The 18,308-nt window shown below is 43.7% G+C and overlaps 1 protein-coding gene across 3 annotated transcripts in view; it reads left to right on the top strand.

The window, feature by feature from the left end:
• KIF18A (kinesin family member 18A) overlaps positions 1 to 18,308 on the top strand; it is a 272,865-nt gene that overhangs the window by 172,822 nt on the left and 81,735 nt on the right. For all 3 annotated transcript variants that reach the window (XM_063944417.1, XM_063944418.1, XM_063944419.1), the window contains exon 13: positions 4,424 to 4,662. In XM_063944417.1, coding sequence (XP_063800487.1) covers positions 4,424 to 4,662 — 239 coding nt within the window. The remainder of the gene's footprint in view (positions 1 to 4,423; positions 4,663 to 18,308) is intronic.

The raw sequence follows: 18,308 nt of genomic DNA, 5'->3' as shown, positions 1-18,308 counted from the left end.
CACTAAGGTCTAGATTTTGGGCCCTCTCAATTTTCTTCCAGAAGAAATTGGCAGTATTGCCAGAAGTGCAGACCTTCTTGCAAGGAGTATTTAACATTCAACCTCATTTTGTGCCGCCCACGGCACCCTGGGATTTGAATGTGGTGTTGGTATTTCTACAGTCGTCCTGGTTTGAATCTCGGGTGATGGTAGAAGACACTTACCTCACGTGGACGACGGTGATGTTACTGGCCCTGGCTTCTGCTAGATGTGTGTCAGAATTGGGGGCCTTATCGTGTAAAAGTCCCTACTTGGTCTTTTATGAGGATAGAACGGAGCTCAGGACTAGGCAGCAGTTCCTGCCAAAGGTTGACTCTGCATTCCACTTGAATCAACCTATTGTGGTTCCGTCAAGTTCTGGCACTTCTGCTCCTCCGGAGGATTTGGAAGCTGTGCGAGCCTTGAAGATCTATGTCACGCGAACGGCTCAGATCAGAAAGACTGATTCCTTGTTCGTGCTCTATGATGTGCAGAAAAAGGGTTGTCCTGCTTCGAAGCAGTCCATTGTTCGTTGGCTTAGAAATATCCAACAGTCCTGTGTGTCTGCAGCCTTACCTGTTCCTAAGTCTCTGAAGGTCCACTCTACTAGATCGGTGGGCTCTTCCTTGGCGGCTGCCCGTGGAGTCTCGGCCTTGCAACTATGCCGAGTTGCTACATGGTAAATCCTTTTCTCGTAGTCCATAAGGGATATTGAGCGCCCACCTCAGTTGCGTTGACTTTTCTGCAGGTTCTCTTGTATGGTTACCTGTTAAGCTGTTGCTCTTTATTGTTTCCAGCCGTTGCTGGTTGTTTTATGTTTGTGGTGTGTAAATCTCACCACTTATTTTTATGTTTCTTCTCTCAAGTATGTCCTTTCTCCTTCGGGCACTGTTTTACCTATAACTGCCTGTGGGAGGGGGCATAGAGGGGAGGAGCCAGCACACCCAGTGAAGAAATTTAAAGTGCACCGGCTCCTTTGGACCCCGTCTTTACCCCATCATACTAAGTCTCCCCAATTTCCCTTATGGACTACGAGAAAAGGATTTACCAGTAGGTAATTAAAATCCTATTTTTATTTTCCCAACATTAGTTGTAAATAGAACAAAATTGCTATAAAAGGGAATTTTCGATATGTATCTGCTGAACAGCTATTTATTACTAAAAATGTTATGGGAATGATGGCGATTTTGGTAAATTTAAAAAAAATAAAAAAATAAAATCTTACCAGCAATGTTTAATATATGTGCCCCCCTTCCAGAATGTGTCCCTTGAGGGAACCCCATTGAAATGAATTGGGCTCCACAGTATAAACTTTTTTTTTTTTTTTTAAATTAAATACTGGGACTCCCGTTCTCCACAGCCATTCATAAGCTGAAATTGTGGTAAACAGCTTGTGATTGGCTGTTAGCAAACGGTCTCCTTTTTGCATTCTATTTAAAAAAATTTTTTAATATACTGCATGTATTTTTATTTTTTTGGTCTTTTATGGGTTGGGGCGGGGGAATAGTGGGCTTGAAGCTTGGTGCCACTCCAGGTGTGATCAATCTGTCTGCACATTTTCAGTCAATGTGTGTCTGGAAGAGCCCATTGCTTTTCAGCATAGGTTTTGTATTTTCTATGAAGGTGTAGGAGCTGTAAAAATCCAAATTTTAATTGTGAATTTTTCCTCATCAATTTTTATGGCCCATTTCTTTTACTGTGAATTTGCCATGTGTTTACTGTACATGTAAATGAATGGGAAAAATATCCATGTATGTGTTTGGCTGTTTTTTTATTTTCTCACTTTTCTCGTTGGTTAATAGGTAAATTTCAGTGTAATAGAATAGCAACTGTTCTATACTTAATACTACACAAATGGTGATTTCATGTATTAATCCTCCCCGTTGGAGGTTGGAAAACAAGTGACCTTTATGGAAATTTTCTCTTTGGTATATAGATTCTGTGATATATAAATCATGATTTCTGAAAATCGTACTGTATTTCTTCCAAATGAGTTTCTAGCTATATGGAAGAGATTGGATTCTGCGAAATGCCATGAAAACCAAAAAGAGAGGGTCTTTAAAAAAAAAAAAAAAAAAAAAAAGATTTGGAAGGGATTTTAAAGTACCTACGTGACATCTGAGCCAAAAAGCAAACACCAGCATAAATCCTGGTTAGGAATCTCTCACATATACTTTTATTTGTCTTACGGTTTAGTAAGACTGGTAATTGATTATGTTGAAATGCCAGAGATGTACGGTTTTGGTGATCCCTATATTCATTTAAAAAAAAATAATAGAAAAAATAATATATATATATATATATATATATATATATATATATATATATATATATATACATAACGAGTTGGTGCGGCACTCCAATAAACCAGTCGTGAAACCTCCGTAAATATCAACGTTTCAATGCCGTTTATTAGATAGGCATTTTCATCAGGATACAAAGAAAACATAAAAACATCCTACCTTATATAGCAGATATCACCCTGTGAGGCGCAAACTGCCGCAGCGGGACTGCACACCCGGCGGAGGCGCCTAAAAGATGACGTAATGACGTCCTGTAAGAGGAAGCCAAGCGTCGTGTGAGAAACCATCACCATGACAACAGATAATAACAAATTGCTACAAATTGCTAGCACCCAAGCGCAGGTGCGATGCGGTTACTGACATACAAAACGATACAGATAGCTAAATAACAATGTATCGAAGAGTAGCATATTACAAAAAATAGATCAATGCCTAGATATTAACAGCGATGGACTCATAATCACACAAGCACTGAAATAGAATGGCCTAAGGTTAATATGACACAATATAAAGAACAGTAAAGGAAAGATTTGCCACCAAAAATACAACATCAATTACTACTGGCTAGTATGCCAATACCTGACTGTTCATTTAGACCCCCAGGGGCAAGTGTGCCCAGACGATAGATCCAACGTGCCTCACACTGCAGAAGTTTGAGGCCACGGTTGCCACCTCTCAGTGACTGAGGCACATGGTCGATCATCCTATATCTAAGGGTTGTTAGGTTATGCGCGGCTAATAAAAAATGTCTGGCCACTGGTAAGTCACTTTTACCAGTATTAATAGCTGATTTAATTGAAGACCTACGTGCGGCCATCCTTTCCTTAAAAGGGCGTTCAGTTTTACCGATATAGGAAAGGCCGCACGGGCAAATAATTTGGTACACTGTAAACTTAGAGTTACAAGTGAGTCTATGGCGGATAGGCAAGATCTTACCAGTATGGGGATGATAAAAAGTCTCACCTGGAATTAAAAATTTACAGGTGACACATGTGCAGCGAATACAGCCCAAACTACCTCTATATAAACTAGGGGGGGGTATCAGAGATGTCTGACCGCACTAAAATGTCCCGCAAACTGCGGCCACGTTTATAGCATGACATAAGTTGAGTATCAGATAGATTACACTCCGGGTCAGACCTTACAATAGGCCAATATTTCTTTGAAATTTTACTGATGGTCTGACTTGCTGGAGTATACTGTGTGACCCAAGGCATAATACGCTTTTGAACATCTTTCTTGGGATATAAAAGTATTTAAAAAAAAAAAGCAGTTCTTTATATTGTGTCATATTAACCTTAGGCCATTCTGTTTCAGTGCTTGTGTGATCATGAGTCCATCGCTGTTAATATCTAGGCATTGATCTATTTTTTGTAATATGCTACTCTTCGATACATTGTTATTTAGCTATCTGTATCGTTTTGTATGTCAGTAACCGCATTGCGCCTGCGCTTGGGTGCTAGCAATTTGTTATTATCTGTTGCCATGGTGATGGTTTCTCACACGACGCTTGGCTTCCTCTTACAGGACGTCATTACGTCATCTTTTAGGCGCCTTCGCCGGGTGTGCAGTCCCGCTGCGGCAGTTTGCGCCTCACAGGGTGATATCTGCTATATAAGGTAGGATGTTTTTATGTTTTCTTTGTATCCTGATGAAAATGCCTATCTAATAAACGGCATTGAAACGTATATATTTACGGAGGTTTCACGACTGGTTTATTGGAGTGCCGCACCAACTCGTTGTGCATACATTTTCTTGTGAGGGCACCCAGTCCTATATTCGTTTTCAGTGGCTGTGCCGGACCCCCATCTGTCGTGTGTGTGTGTGTGTGTGTGTGTGTGTGTGTGTATATATATATATATATTAAATTGTTTTTTCACCACCTCTTTCCCCATTTCAGATGTCTTAGTGCCTTGCTGACCTATAGTTAGCATTTGGTTTGCCAAGGATCGGGTAGAATTTACTGTTCATTTTGTTTTACTTGTTGTGAAGGAAAGTGGAATTGTGGTAGATAACTTTTGCCCATTGTATAAAGTTACAATGTTCTGGCAGAGTACGATCAGGAGACTATAACCACACAAATCTATTTGTTCTCATTGTAGGTTGCTCAGTTCTATTCTGCCTTCCTTCAGAAGACAATATGTTCTGTTGAAACAGGCTGGATTAGCAGATGCCATAGTAGAGTCTGGTTTCCAAGACATCGAGCACTTGGTGCAGAGAGAAAAGGCTGTAGTATGGGCCGACCAGACGATTGTTGAAGAGCCCAACAAACCTGAAGTGCCAGATATTACATCCATCCTATCTTTTTCTCATGTGCAGCCAACACAGACCACACCATGCTGTAAGTTCTGTTTGTTTAAAATGTGTACATGGTCCCCTACACATGGGATGGGGGATATGGGGGGGATCATTTGTACGATCAAATGGAAAGGGATCCGTATTCTCACTTGGAGTTCAATTGGGTTCTGTCTTGGAATGAAAAGTTTTTACCATATCAGATTAGCACATTTTAGTAGGGTCTCTTGGATAAACCTCGACAGCAGTTGATTACAGTATCCCAGTTGATACTCTTTCCCGTGCCTCTGACTGAGACACTGTTGGAGCTGGGAAAGACCAACGTGTTAATTTGATTAGTCAGGTTGCTTAAAGTGAGTGACCATTGTGCTGGGGATTCGGAACATGCTCTAAATTTACCGACACAAACCTGGTACGTGTCTGAGAAATGTGGATAGGGGTAGTGTCTTGAGAAATGTGGATAGAGGCACATGGTAGTATTATTAGTACTTAATCATGCCTTATCCTATTATAGGAGATAAAACACCTGCTGCGAAAAACGTCCTTTTCTCCGGCAGGGTCCACAGGTTATCCACAGGACAACATTCGGATATGATGAAGCGACAGCGGATTTGCACCATTCGGTCAAAGCTTTTCGGCCTCCCAACATGCAGCGGGCCCGTTCATATATCCCTGACTCCTGGCTCAGGCAAATCAGTTTTTTGTTTGGTGCGGCAGGAGCCAGGCCATGGTCAGAGGGCTGCTGCGGCAGGAGCCGGGCCATGGTCAGAGGGCTGCTGGTTTTGAGCAGCCCTAAGCTTTCTTATTTTATTTTCATAGTCTTACTATTTTTTTTCTTGAGTCCTCTTTCTAAAAGAAAGCGTCTTATATGTAGCTTAGAAAGAGTCGCTCCAAAAACACTCCTCCGTGTTGCGACAACGCTTACCCGTGAGTATAGTGCTCTTTTGGCGGGCGTCTGTGTCTGATATACTAGCAGGTCCATCAGACGTTATCAGGCTGTGACCGGAGCACAGGGAGAAGGTAAGGCATCGGTTCTGCTTAGAAGGGGAATACGGACACAGCCGCACTGCTTTGGGAGGAGACTACCAAACAGTCGCTGACGCGGCTGCCACCTCGGGTGCACCAGCGCTAGCCCTTAGGGATCATAGGCTCCAGGAGTAGTATGAGGCCGCCATCCCTAGGGTCGATGTTAGCAGTGGAGAGTCAGACACTCTCCTGGTCGCCTCTCCCCTCGGTTCATGACCAGTTTCCCGCTATGAACTGTTCTCCCGCTTCCATCTGAGATGCTGTGTACTAAGGGACCCAGTCGCAGCATAGGCAGCTGTGTGACTGGTGCGTCTGTGTTCACTTTGGGCGTCTGTGTTCACTATAGGTTATAGGTTCACGGAGTGGTGGTGTACACTAATAGCATCTGGATCCACTCAGCGTTTAACAGACGTATTGATTGATCCTGGAAGCGGGGTAAGTCTCCCTGTATCCCACTCTACTGAGTATGGGTTATACAGCACTAAGCCTCTATCTACCTTCTTGAGTATGAATAGTTGATTAAGTGCATAATGCATACGAGTCTGATAATATTACTGTGGTTTCTTTCGCTATGCGTCTGAATACGGTTAAAACTTTTATAAAGTAATGCAGTAATATGTTTCTCCTACATACTTGAAATGTATCTGTATTTGAGTATGTGCTCATATTGCTTATTATACTAATGTATAACATGTGACTGACTGCTAGTGTGATTGCTGACTTTACTATAAGTCTGTTAGTTTTTTTTTTTTTTTCTATCTATTCCGATCCTCAATGCTGGTGTATAGCAGGGTAGGGTCGGATTGTATGTCACTTTAAAAAGCTTAAAGTGATTAGTCACAAATTGTGTAGTACACCATGTAAGTGTTGATTATTTATCATATCTAAGAGCGGCAAAGGTGAGGAAGATACACTCACAGCAACACCAACACTCATATCATGTTTGTCGTGTAAAGCTGGGTTAACCTCTCAGGATCTGGTTCAGGATGGTTTGTGTGCAAATTGTTTTAGCTTTCACCAAAGTCTCTTGAATAGTACAAGGCAGATACAGGTGCAAGTTGTTCCCCCCAGTATAGCGGGGCGGATAATTCTAACTACTGTACCAGGAATAGGTTACACGATTAACCCTTACATGCAGCTTCCCACCTGCGGTTTATCACTTCCAGCAGCAGCCTCTCAAAGAAAATAGGCTGATAAGCCAGTGGTAAGTAAATCTACATTTTCACAATCTACACATGTTTCAGATGAGGATTCATCAGAGGATGAAGGCTCGTTAAGCTCTGGTTCTGCATATGAGGAGGAGGAGGTAGGCCTCAGCTCAGTGGACATAGCTGAGTTAATTAAGGCAATGAAAGCCATTCTATCCTTAAAAGAATCAGTAGAGCCTGTGTTAAAATCCAAGACACCTGTGTTTAAAGGGAGGTGGCCCCTAAAGTAGATATGCATGTTATTCGATTAGTGCGAAAATCTACATTACCTCTGCCTTCAACATCATTAAATGATGTCAATGATAGGAGAGTGGATGGTTTTTTAAAAACCATGTTTTCCCTGTCTGGGGCAGTCCTAAAACCAGCCATGGCTTCAGCTTGGATGGCAAAAGCAGTGGCTGTCTGGGCTGATGCATTGGAAGGAGATCTTTCACTGGCATCTAGAGAGCAAAAATCCCACATGGCACATATAAAACAGGCTGCATTGTTCTTGGAAGAAGCAGCTTTGGATATGGGTACAATTGCCTCCAGGGCATCAGCTTTAACAGTAGTCGCTCGCAGAGCAGTTTGGCTACGTATGTGGAAAGCTGATTCAGAATCTAAAAAGGTTTTGGAGTCTTTACCTTTCTCTGGAGATATTCTTTTTGGTAAAGAATTGACAGATATTTTGGAGTCAGAAGCAGACTCCAAGAAAGTAAAGTTTCCTTCCACATACAAATTCAAACCTAAAGTTCCAGCCTTTCGGTCTCAAGGATAAGCTAAAGGGAAAAGTGATGGCAGACAGCCCCAATACAACAAGTCTGGTAAGACTAAAAAGCATTGGGATACCGGAGGGCCGGTTGGTAAAACAGAAAATAAGCTATCAGCCTGATGGTGCGAGCCTCCACCTGGGGGATTCCAGGGTGGGGGGCCGACTTCTTCAGTTTGCTCAGATCTGGCAGTTTACAACAGATGCCTGGGTGCAGGAAGCGGTATTTCTCGATTATGCATTTGCCTTCAAGAAACACCCTCCTGGAAGGCTTTTTTGTACAAGCCCGTCTTGGGTAGAGACAAAGGCCGGGGCTTTGCAAGAGGCAGTTCAGAAATTGCGTCAGTCAGGGGTAATCATTCCAGTTCCTCCTCCACAATGAGGACATGGTTTTTACTCCAACCTGTTTCTAGTTCAGAAGCCAAATGGGTCATTCTGGCCCATACTCAATCTCAAAGTGTTGAACAAGTACATTTGGGTACCTCGGTTTCATATGGAGACTTTAAAATCCATCATTTTGGCCATGGAGCCAGGGGATTATATGGTATCCCTGGATATCCAGTATGCTTACTGTTATAACTTACTTATGACCCTATAGCACTGTCCTATCAGTGCTATTTCAGGTTTGCTATTCTCCAACAGCATTTTCAGTTCCAGGCCCTACCTTTTGGGTTAACCACAACCCGCAGAGTATTTACCAAGATTATGGTGGTAATGGCAGCTTATCTCCACCAGCAGGGGATAAGAATTTTTCCATAGCTCGACGATCTTTTAATCCTGGTACAGTCTCAGGAATTGCTCCTCTGTCATCTGCAACAGACAATAACGTGTAATAAGCACGGGTGGCTCATAAATTGGGCGAAATTGTCTCTGGTTCTGTCAAGGATTCAGGAGCTGTTACACAATCAAAGGGTATCCATTCACATAGCAATGCGTGTGATGGGATTGATGGTGGCGTATACTCAGTTCCACTCGAGGCCTCTGCAGTATCTGATAAAAATGCAGTCTATGGTCCTTACAGTGGAAGTTAGGAGGTCGCTAGCCTGGTGGCTACAGACATCCCATCTGGACAAAGGGAGACCCTTTTGGATATCAGATTGGGAAATTCTGACAACAGATGCCAGTCTCCAGGGCTGGGGAGCAGTGTCAGGAAGGTTTTGTTTACAGGGGCTTATGGACCAAGGAAGAAGGTTGCCTGTCAATAAATATATTGGAACTTCGGGCCATATACAAGGCACTGATTCAGGCAAAGGACATCCTTCAGGGAAAACCAATTCAGATCCACTCGGGCAATGCGATGGCAGTAGCGTACTTCAACTATCAGGGCGGAACTCACAGCCAAAAAGCTATGAAGGAGGTAAGTCACACACTAAAGTGGGCAGAACTTCATCATCCAGCCTTGTCCGCAGTGTTCGTTCCGGGAGTCCTAAACTGGGAAGCAGATTTTCTCAGACGACACACCATTCAGGCAAGCGAATGGGCTCTACACGTGGAGGTCTTTCAGACTCTAGTCGACAAGTGGGGATTGCCAGAGATAAATCTCATGGCGTCCCATCAGAACAACAAAGTTCTCGCTTACGGGTCAAGAACAAAGGATCCCAGAGTGATCTTTGTGGATGCCCTGTTAGTGAGTTGGGACTTTCATCTAGCTTATGTGTTCCCTCCAATCACCTTATTACCCAGGGTGGTGAGAAAGATAAAGCAAGGAAAGAGTGCCGTGATACTAATAGCTCTGGCTTGGCCCAGAAGACATTGGTACACAGATCTTCAGAGAGTGTCGATGAATGCTCCGTTCCTGCTCCCTCAATGTCCAGATCTACTGACGCAGGGCCCTTGTTATCACAGACATCTGGATTGACTGTATTCGACGGCGTGGCTCTTGAGACATCTATCTGGAAGTCAAGATGATTCTCACAACGTGTAGTTCAAACAATGCTCAGAGCAAGGAAACCTTCCTCAGCTTGAATTTATCACCGAATATGACAGGCCTATATTCATTGGTGCAGTGAATGGAAAATGGACCCTAGTTCTTTCAGAGTTTCCAGGGTCTTGGCATTCCTTCAGGCAGGAATGGATATAGGTTTGAAGGTGGCTTCCTTGAGAGTGCAAGTGTAAGCATTGAATGTATAGATTCAAAAGAAAATTGCCAATTTACAGGATGTGCATAATTTTTTTCCAGGGAATGCTGCATATTCAATTTCCTTTTTGTTCCTCCTACAGTGCCTTGGGACTTAAGATTAGTACTCTAGGCCCTTCAAGTTACCCCATTTGAACCACTTAACAAAGTGGATCTTAAATGGTTGACAGCTAAAGTTCTCTTTCTACTGGCCATGGCGTCGGCTAGAAGAGTGTCAGATTTAGGGGCATTGTTTTGTCGTTCCCCCATATCTGATCTTTTATCCAGATAGTGCAGTTCTCAGAACTAAATCTGGGTATCTTCCCAAGGTGGTGTCTAAATTTCACCTTAACAAAGAAATTGTTGTCCCGGCTTTCCTGGAACCGGGCCTTTCTGCGGGAGATGCATTGCTGGACGTGGTCCGTGCCTTAAGGATCTACATGGATCGTACCAGTGCCATCAGAAAGACAGATTCTTTCTTCATACTTTACGGATTTCACAAGAGAGGATGGTATGCTGATAAGCAGACAATGGCGAGATGTCTTCGGGTGACTATTTCAGATGCATATTCTCAAGTTGATCTCCCTGTTCCGGCTAATGGCTCTGCTCACTCTACTCGTAAGGTAGGTCCATCATGGGCAGCACAGCGTGGTGCTGCAGCAGAACAGATATGTAAGGCAGCCACATGGTCTTTCCATTAATACATACATTAGACATTATGCCATGGATACCTTTGCCCCTCAGGACGCTGAATTCGGGCGAAGGATTCTCCTGTCCAGTCAGGAGCGTCCCCACCACTAAATTGCTTTGGGAAATCCCAATGTTATCCTGTAGATTACCTGTGGACCCTGCCAGAGAAATATACGTTATGCTAAAAACTTGCCATTGATAACGGTATTTCTCCTAAGTCCACACGATCCACAGGAATCCCATTCTGACGCACCTGATTTGAGGATCCTTTTACTCACTAACCTCTTCCTTCTTGTATGGAAGGGTGTGCATGTGTGTACTTCTCGACTGATTAGGGCTATTTATGATGCTCCTGCCTTAAGCTTTGGGAAAACAACTGATTTGTCTCTGCCAGGAGGTGGGGATATATGGACGGGCCTGTCCCATGCTGGGAGGCCGAAAAGCTTTACCCGATTTGGTACAAATCTGTTGTCGCATCATCATATCCCAATGTTATCCTGTGGACTTAGGAGAAATACCGTTATCAACGGTAAGTTCTTATCATAACGTATATTTTGCACACTTTTTTCTGATGTTTCACCAATATGTTTTTTACAGGCTATCCAGTTAAAAAAACAAAAAAAAAAAACATCTTTCCTTCTGAAAACACAGGTTCAGTGAAACACTTAAAAATGGTGCTTTTCCGGGGATTTGGTTTCACCCTAGGCAGGTGAAACAAAATCCATGATAAGCCTTGACGACCCGTGCAGGCTGTGACTGCAGTGAGGGCGCTGCAGCCCGGGAGCTGGCACTCAGCTCTGTGACCCCAGGTGGGGAAACCAGGGTAGTGCCGTGACCCGAATCCCATCCCCCGGCGGTCATATGATGGGGGAGCAGTCATGTGACGGGGAACTGGAGGTGCAGTGCTACTCTGTCAGCTTGGGGAGGTGTCAAGAGCCGGCACCCAGTGTAGTAACAAATAAACCCCCGACAAGCCGCAGCTCGTGCCGGCTTATCGGGGCTGATAGGATAGCCCTGGACGATATTATTACCTGCGGTAATGTACCTTGGGTATTTGGATATCTCCCATAGTATGGCATTTTAGCCTTATGCAGCATTCGGTTTTGGGCTCTGAACAACATCAGAAGCATAGTTTTTTGTTCCTTTTCTATATGTCCTTTGCAGCCATTAGAGTGGGTAACTTCATTTCTAGGTCACTTAGGCGCAGACTTGATAAAACCCACAGAGATGATATAATATAATGCAGCGCCTCCTTTTTCACGTTTTTTTTTTTCTTTCTGTTTCTAGTATAGATGGGTTGTACCATAGGGTTGTCTTTGTGTTAAAGTGTTCTGAATAATAATGGGATGGCCTACTCTTTGGAACCAAGTCATGGAATGCCAGTCTGCTACTTTTTGGGAGTTGATCTGGTTGTGAAATCCAGAAGCAAGTTATCTGTGCTGGTGATCCTCACATTGCATCAAAATCACCAGATCTGGAGAACAAGGCGGAAGAATATGTATTTTCAACAGTTTTTCTATTTTTATTTTCTATTTTTTAAACACTGTGGAACTGTAATATATGAAGGGAAAGTGTCAGAGTGCAAAATGATGCCTGGGTCCTGCCCCAAACAACCAGAAAGCATCAGCTCAAATTAAGAGATGTTGTAGATTGCTCGTTGTTGTTGTTGATGTTGTTGTTGATGTTGATGATGATGTTACAATGACATGGTCATCTTTACTATTGTAGAATATGGAGAGGGGAAATGACAACTTAAATTTGGAACCTTTAAAACTGTGTAAAGTGCTTTAAGCTTTGAGAACATACTCTTTTATGAGTAAGGATGATACTTACGCTAGGCTGTAGGAGTCAAACATGGAAGATTAAATAATTATGTATATGGAAGATGTATATTCGCAGTGAAAATGGAATTGTTCAGGGTTTCTAGATGGACTCCTGGTTGTGAATCTGGTCAGCATAAGAAAACACCTATGATGTTTGTGTGGAAGACTTGCTCAGATTTCTATACTAGTCCATGTGGGTGAATGAGGCATCCATGACAGCCAGATTTCTCTTTATGAGCACCACAGTTGCAAAAGTAGAGCCTGCTCCGTATATCACATGGTGAAGGGTTTAATTTCTACGGAAATGTAGCACAAGTGGAAAAGCGTCAATATAATTCCAAAGAACTGGAGCACATGTATGATGAAATGCAAAAATGGAGTTTGGTCCCTAACATAAATGCAGCTATATGCAATGCTAAAATTAAAATTCTCTTGAAGATAAGAGCTTTCTTATGGACCCCATCCTTGTGTAGCTTATGGCAATATTTACGGGGAGAGACCATGCTTGTCAAATGTTGTGGAAGACATGTATATTATTATCCTTTCTCTAACGTCCTAGAGGATGCTGTGGACTCCTTAAGGACCATGGGGATAGACGGGCTCCGCAGGCAACATGGGCACTTTAAGAAAGACTTTAGGTCTGGGTGTGCACTGGCTCCTCCCTCTATGCCCCTCCTCTAGACCTCAGTTTGATACTGTGCCCAGAGGAGATGGGTGCACTACATGGAGCTCTCCTGAGCTCCCTGTCAGAAAGTATATTAGTTAGGTTTTTTATTTTCAGGGAGCCTGCTGGCAACAGACTCCCTGCATCGAGGGACTGAGGAGAGAGAAACAGACCTACTTCTGGGAGTTTCAAGGCTCTGTTTCTTAGGCTACTGGACACCATTAGCTCCAGAGGGATTGGTACGCAGGTCTCACCCTCGCCGTCCGTCCCAGAGCCGCGCCGCCGTCCTCCTCGCAGAGCCGGTAGATAGAAGCCGGGTGAGTATGAGAAGAAAAGTAGACTTCAGAGGCGGCAGAAGACTTCATGATCTTCACTGAGGTAACGCACAGCAGTAAAGCTGTGCGCCATTGCTCCCATACACCTGACACACCGCAGTCACTGTAAGGGCGCAGGGGGGAGCGCCCTGGGCAGCAATAAAACCTCTCCATTGGCAAAATAAGTATATACATGTACAGATGGGCACTGTACATGTATATAACAGAGCCCCCGCCAGTTTTCAGGAATTTTGAGCGGGACAGAAGCCCTCTGCCGAGGGGGCGGGGCTTCTCCCTCAGCACTCACCAGCGCCATTTTTCTCCACAGCACAGCGCTGAGAGGAGGCTCCCCGGACTCTCCCCTGCTTATACACGGTGATAGAGGGGTTTTAAGAGGGGGGCACAAATTTGGCAGATATAAAGTATAAACAGCGCTACTGGATAAACATTTTAGTGTTTTTTTCCAGGGTCATATAGCGCTGCGGTGTGTGCTGGCATACTCTCTCTCTGTCTCTCCAAAGGGCCTTGTGGGGAAACTATCTTCAGATAAGAGGTTCCCTGTGTGTGTGGTGTGTCGGTACCCGTGTGTCGACATGTCTGAGGTAGAAGGCTCTCCTAGGGAGGAGGGGGAGCGTGTGAATGTGAGGTCTCCGTCGGCGGTGCCGACACCTGACTGGATGGATATGTGGAATGTTTTAAGTGCTAGTGTGAACTTATTGCACAATAGATTAGACAAAGCTGAAGCTAAGGAACAGTCAGGGAGTGAACCCATGTCTGTCCCTATGTGACCAGGACCTTCAGGGTCTCAGAAGCGCCCACTATCCCAAATAGCAGACACTGATACCGACACGGATTCGGACTCCAGTGTCGACTACGATGATGCAAAGTTACAGCCAAAAGTGGCTAAATGTATTCGATATGATTATTGCAATAAAAGAAGTGTTGCATATCACAGAGGAACTCCCTGTCCCTGACACGAGGGTACACATGTATAATGGAAAGACGCCTGAGGTAACTTTTCCCTCCTCACATGAGTTGAACGAATTATGTGAAAAAGCGTGGGAATCTCCAGACAAAAAACTGCAGATTCCCAAAAGGATTCTTATGGCGTATCCTTTCCCGCCAACGGACAGGATACGGTGGGAATCCTCCCCTAAGGTGGACAAGACATTGACACGATTGTCAAAAAAGATAGCGCTGCCATCTCAAGATACGGCTACCCTCAAGGATCATGCTGACCGCAAGCAGGAGGTTACCTTGAAATCCATTTACACACATTCTGGTACATTACTCAGACCGGCAATTGCGTCGGCCTGGGTTTGTAGCGCGGTAGCAGCATGGGCAGATTCCTTATCGACGGAGATTGAGACCCTAGATAAGGATACCATTTTATTGACCCTAGGCCATATAAAGGATGCTGTCTTATATATGAGAGATGCTCAAAGAGACATTAGTTTACTGGGTTCCAGAATAAACGCTATGTCAATCTCTGCTAGACGAGTCCTCTGGACCCGGCAGTGGACAGGTGATGCCGACTCAAAAAGACATATGGAGGTTTTACCTTACAAGGGTGAGGAATTGTTTGGGGAAGGTCTCTCGGACCTGGGGGTAAATTTACTAAGATGGGAGTTCTATTTGAGATGGGATGTTGCCCATTGCAACCAATCAGATTCCAGGTATTATCTTCTAGAAGGTGCTAGATAAATGTGAAGTATAATCTGATTGGTTGCTATGGGCAACATCCCATCTTAAATAGAACTCCCATCTTAGTAAATTTACCCCCTGGTCTCCACAGCTACGGCAGGTAAAGCGAATTTTTTGCCTTATGTTCCCTCACAACCTAAGAAAGCGCCACATTATCAAATGCAGTCCTTTCGTTCAAATAAAAGCAAAAGAGTACGTGGATCGTCCTTTCTTGCCAGAGGTAAGGGCAAGGGTAAAAAGCTGCACAGCTAGTTCCCAGGAACAGAAGTCCTCCCCGACCTTTGCATAATCCACCGCATGACGCTGGAGCTCCGCTGAGGGAGTCCGCCCCAGTGGGGGCACGTCTTCGACTTTTCATCCACATCTGGTTCACTCACAGGTGGATCCCTGGGCAATAGAAATTGTTTCTCAGGGATACAAGCTGGAATTCGAAGAGGTGCCTCCTCGCCGGTTTTTCATATCGGCTCTACCGACTTCTCCCCTAGAAAGGGAGATAGTGTTAAATGCTATTCAAAAATTGTGTCTTCAACAAGTGATGGTCGAAGTTCCCCTGCTTCAGAGAGGAAAGGGATACTACTCAACCTTGTTTGTAGTTCCAAAACCGGACAGTTCGGTCAGACCCATATTGAATTTAAAACCCCTGAACCTATACTTAAAACGGTTCAAGTTCAAGATGGAATCGCTCAGAGCTGTCATCGCCAGCCTGGAAGGGGGGGATTTTATGGTATCTCTGGACATAAAGGATGCTTACCTTCATGTCCCCATTTATACACCTCACCAGGCGTACCTGAGATTTGCGGTACAGGATTGTCATTACCAATTTCAGACATTGCCGTTTCTTTTTGAGTATGACTAGTTAGATAAGTGCCTATTGCATATGAGTCTGTATGCATTGACGGTTGTTTCTTTCACAATGCATCTGAATACGGTAAATCTGTTTAAACATGTTTCAGTAATATGTTCTCCTACATGAAATGTAGTTGATGATGTGCTTATATTGATTATTTACTAATGTATAACATGTGACTGCTAGTGTGATTGCTGACTTTACTATATTCTGTCCGTTTTGTTCTATTCCGATCCTCAATGCTAGTGCATGGGTAGGGTCAGATTGTATGTCACTTTAAAAAGTTTAAAGTGATTACAGTTACAAATTGAGTAGTACACTGTGGAAGTGTTGATTATTTATCATGTCTAAGAGCGGCAAAGGTGAGGAAGATACACTCATAGCAACACCAACACTCATATCATGTTTGTCTTGCAAAGCTGTGTTAGCCTCTCAAAATCTGGTACAGGATGGTTTGTGTGCAAATTGTTTTAGCTTTCACCAGGGGTTCTTGAAAAATACAAGACAGATTCAGGTGCAGGTTGATCCACCTTGGGCTATGTTTGCACAGACTTTATCCAGTATAGCTGAAAGAATAATTCTTCCAACTCCTGTACCGGGGATAGGTTACACGATTAACCCTTACATGCAGCTTCCCACCTGTGGTGTAACACTTCCAGCAGCTGCCTCTCAAAAGAAACAGGCTGATAAGCCAGTGGTAAGTAAATCTTCATCTTCACAGGCTACACATGGTTCAGATGAGGATTCATAGGAGGATGAAAGCTCAGTTAATTCTACTTGGCATACGAAGTGGTGGAGGAGGAAGGTCTCAGCTCAGTGGATATAGCTGAGTTAATTAAAGCAATGAAAGCCATTCTATCCTTAGAGGATTCAACGGAGCCTGTGTTAAAAACCAAGGCACCTGTGTTTAAACGTCCCAAAACAGTTAAGACAGAGTTTCTAGGGTCAGATCAGCTGACGGAAATCATGGAAGAGGCTTTGGCTACGCCTAATAAGAAGTTTAGAATTCCTAAGAAATAGAATTCCAATTCTCCTCTTCCAGCTGGGGATTGTTTAAAAAGGGAGGTGGCTCCTAAAGTAGATACGCATGTGGTTCGATTAGTGCGAAAATCTACATTACCTTTGCCTTCAACATCATTAAATGATGTCACGGATAGGAAAGTGGATGGTTTTCTAAAAAACATTTTTTGCCTATCTGGGGCAGTCATAAGGCCAGCCATGGCTTCAGCTTGGATGGCAAAGGCAGTGGCTGCCTGGGCTGATGCATTGGAGGAGGATTTTTCAATAGCATCTATAGAGCAAAAATACCATATAGCACATATATAACAGGCTGCAATGTTCTTGGAAGAAGCAGCATTGGATATGGGTACTATTTCCTCCATGGCATCAGCTTCAACAAAAGCTGTTCGTAGAGCAGTTTGGCTACGTATGTGTTAAGCTGATTCAGAATCTAAGAAGGTTTTGGAATCTTTGCTCTTTTCTGGAGATATTCTTTTTGGTAAAGAATTGACAAATATTTTGGAGTCAGAAGAAGACACCAAGAAAGTAAAGTTTCTATCCACATACAATTTCAAACCTAATGTTCCGGCTTTTCGTCCCTTTTGGTCTTAAGGAAAAGCTAAAGGTAAAAGTGATAGCAGGCAGTCCCAATACAACAAGTCTGGTAAGACTTAAAAAGCATTGGGCTACCAGAGGACCGGTTGGTAAGACAAATAAGCCATCAACCTTATGGTGCGGGCCTCCACCTGGGGAATCCCAGGGTGGGGGGCCGACTTCTTCAGTTTGCACAGATCTGGCAGCAGTCTACAACAGATGCCTGGGTGTAGGAAGTGGTATCTCTAGGTTATGCTTTTGCCTTAAAGAAGAACCCTCTTCGAAGGTTTTTTTTATACCAGCCCGTCTCGGGTAGAGACGAAGGCCATGGCTTTGCAAGAGGCAGTTCAGAAATTGTTTCAGTCAGGAGTAGTCATTCCAGTTCCTACTGCACAACGAGGACAGGGGTTTTGCTCCAACCTTTTTTTTAGTTTAGAAGCCAAATGGGTCATTTCGGCCCATTCTCAATCTCAAAGTGCTGAACAAATACATTTGGGTTCCTCGTTTTCACATGGAGACTTTACGTTCCATCATTTTGGCCATGGGATTATATGGTATCCCTGGATATACAGGATGCTTGCCTACATGTTCCTATAGCACTGTCCCATCAGTACTATCTCGGGTTTGCTATCCTCCAACAGCATTTTCAGTTCCAGTCCCTACCTTTCGTGTTAGCCACAGCCCCCAGAGTATTTACCATGATTATGGTGGTAATGGCAGCTTATCTCCACCAGCAGGGGATAAGAATTTTTCCATACCTCGACAATCTTTTAATCCTGGCACAGTCGCAGGAATTGCTCCTATGTCATCTGCAACCAACAATAACATGTCTGCAGAAGCACAGGTGGCTCATAAATTGGGCAAAATTGTCTCTGGTTCCGTCACAGCGGATGACTCACTTGGGGGCTGTACTGGTTTCAAGTCTTCAGAGACTAATGTTACCTCTGATCAAGATATCC

The sequence above is a fragment of the Pseudophryne corroboree genome, chromosome 11 (assembly GCF_028390025.1).
Source record: "Pseudophryne corroboree isolate aPseCor3 chromosome 11, aPseCor3.hap2, whole genome shotgun sequence".
NCBI classification, from domain to species: domain Eukaryota; kingdom Metazoa; phylum Chordata; class Amphibia; order Anura; family Myobatrachidae; genus Pseudophryne; species Pseudophryne corroboree.
Note: the sequence above shows the minus strand (reverse complement) of the source record. Positions and strands in the feature narration are given on the sequence as shown.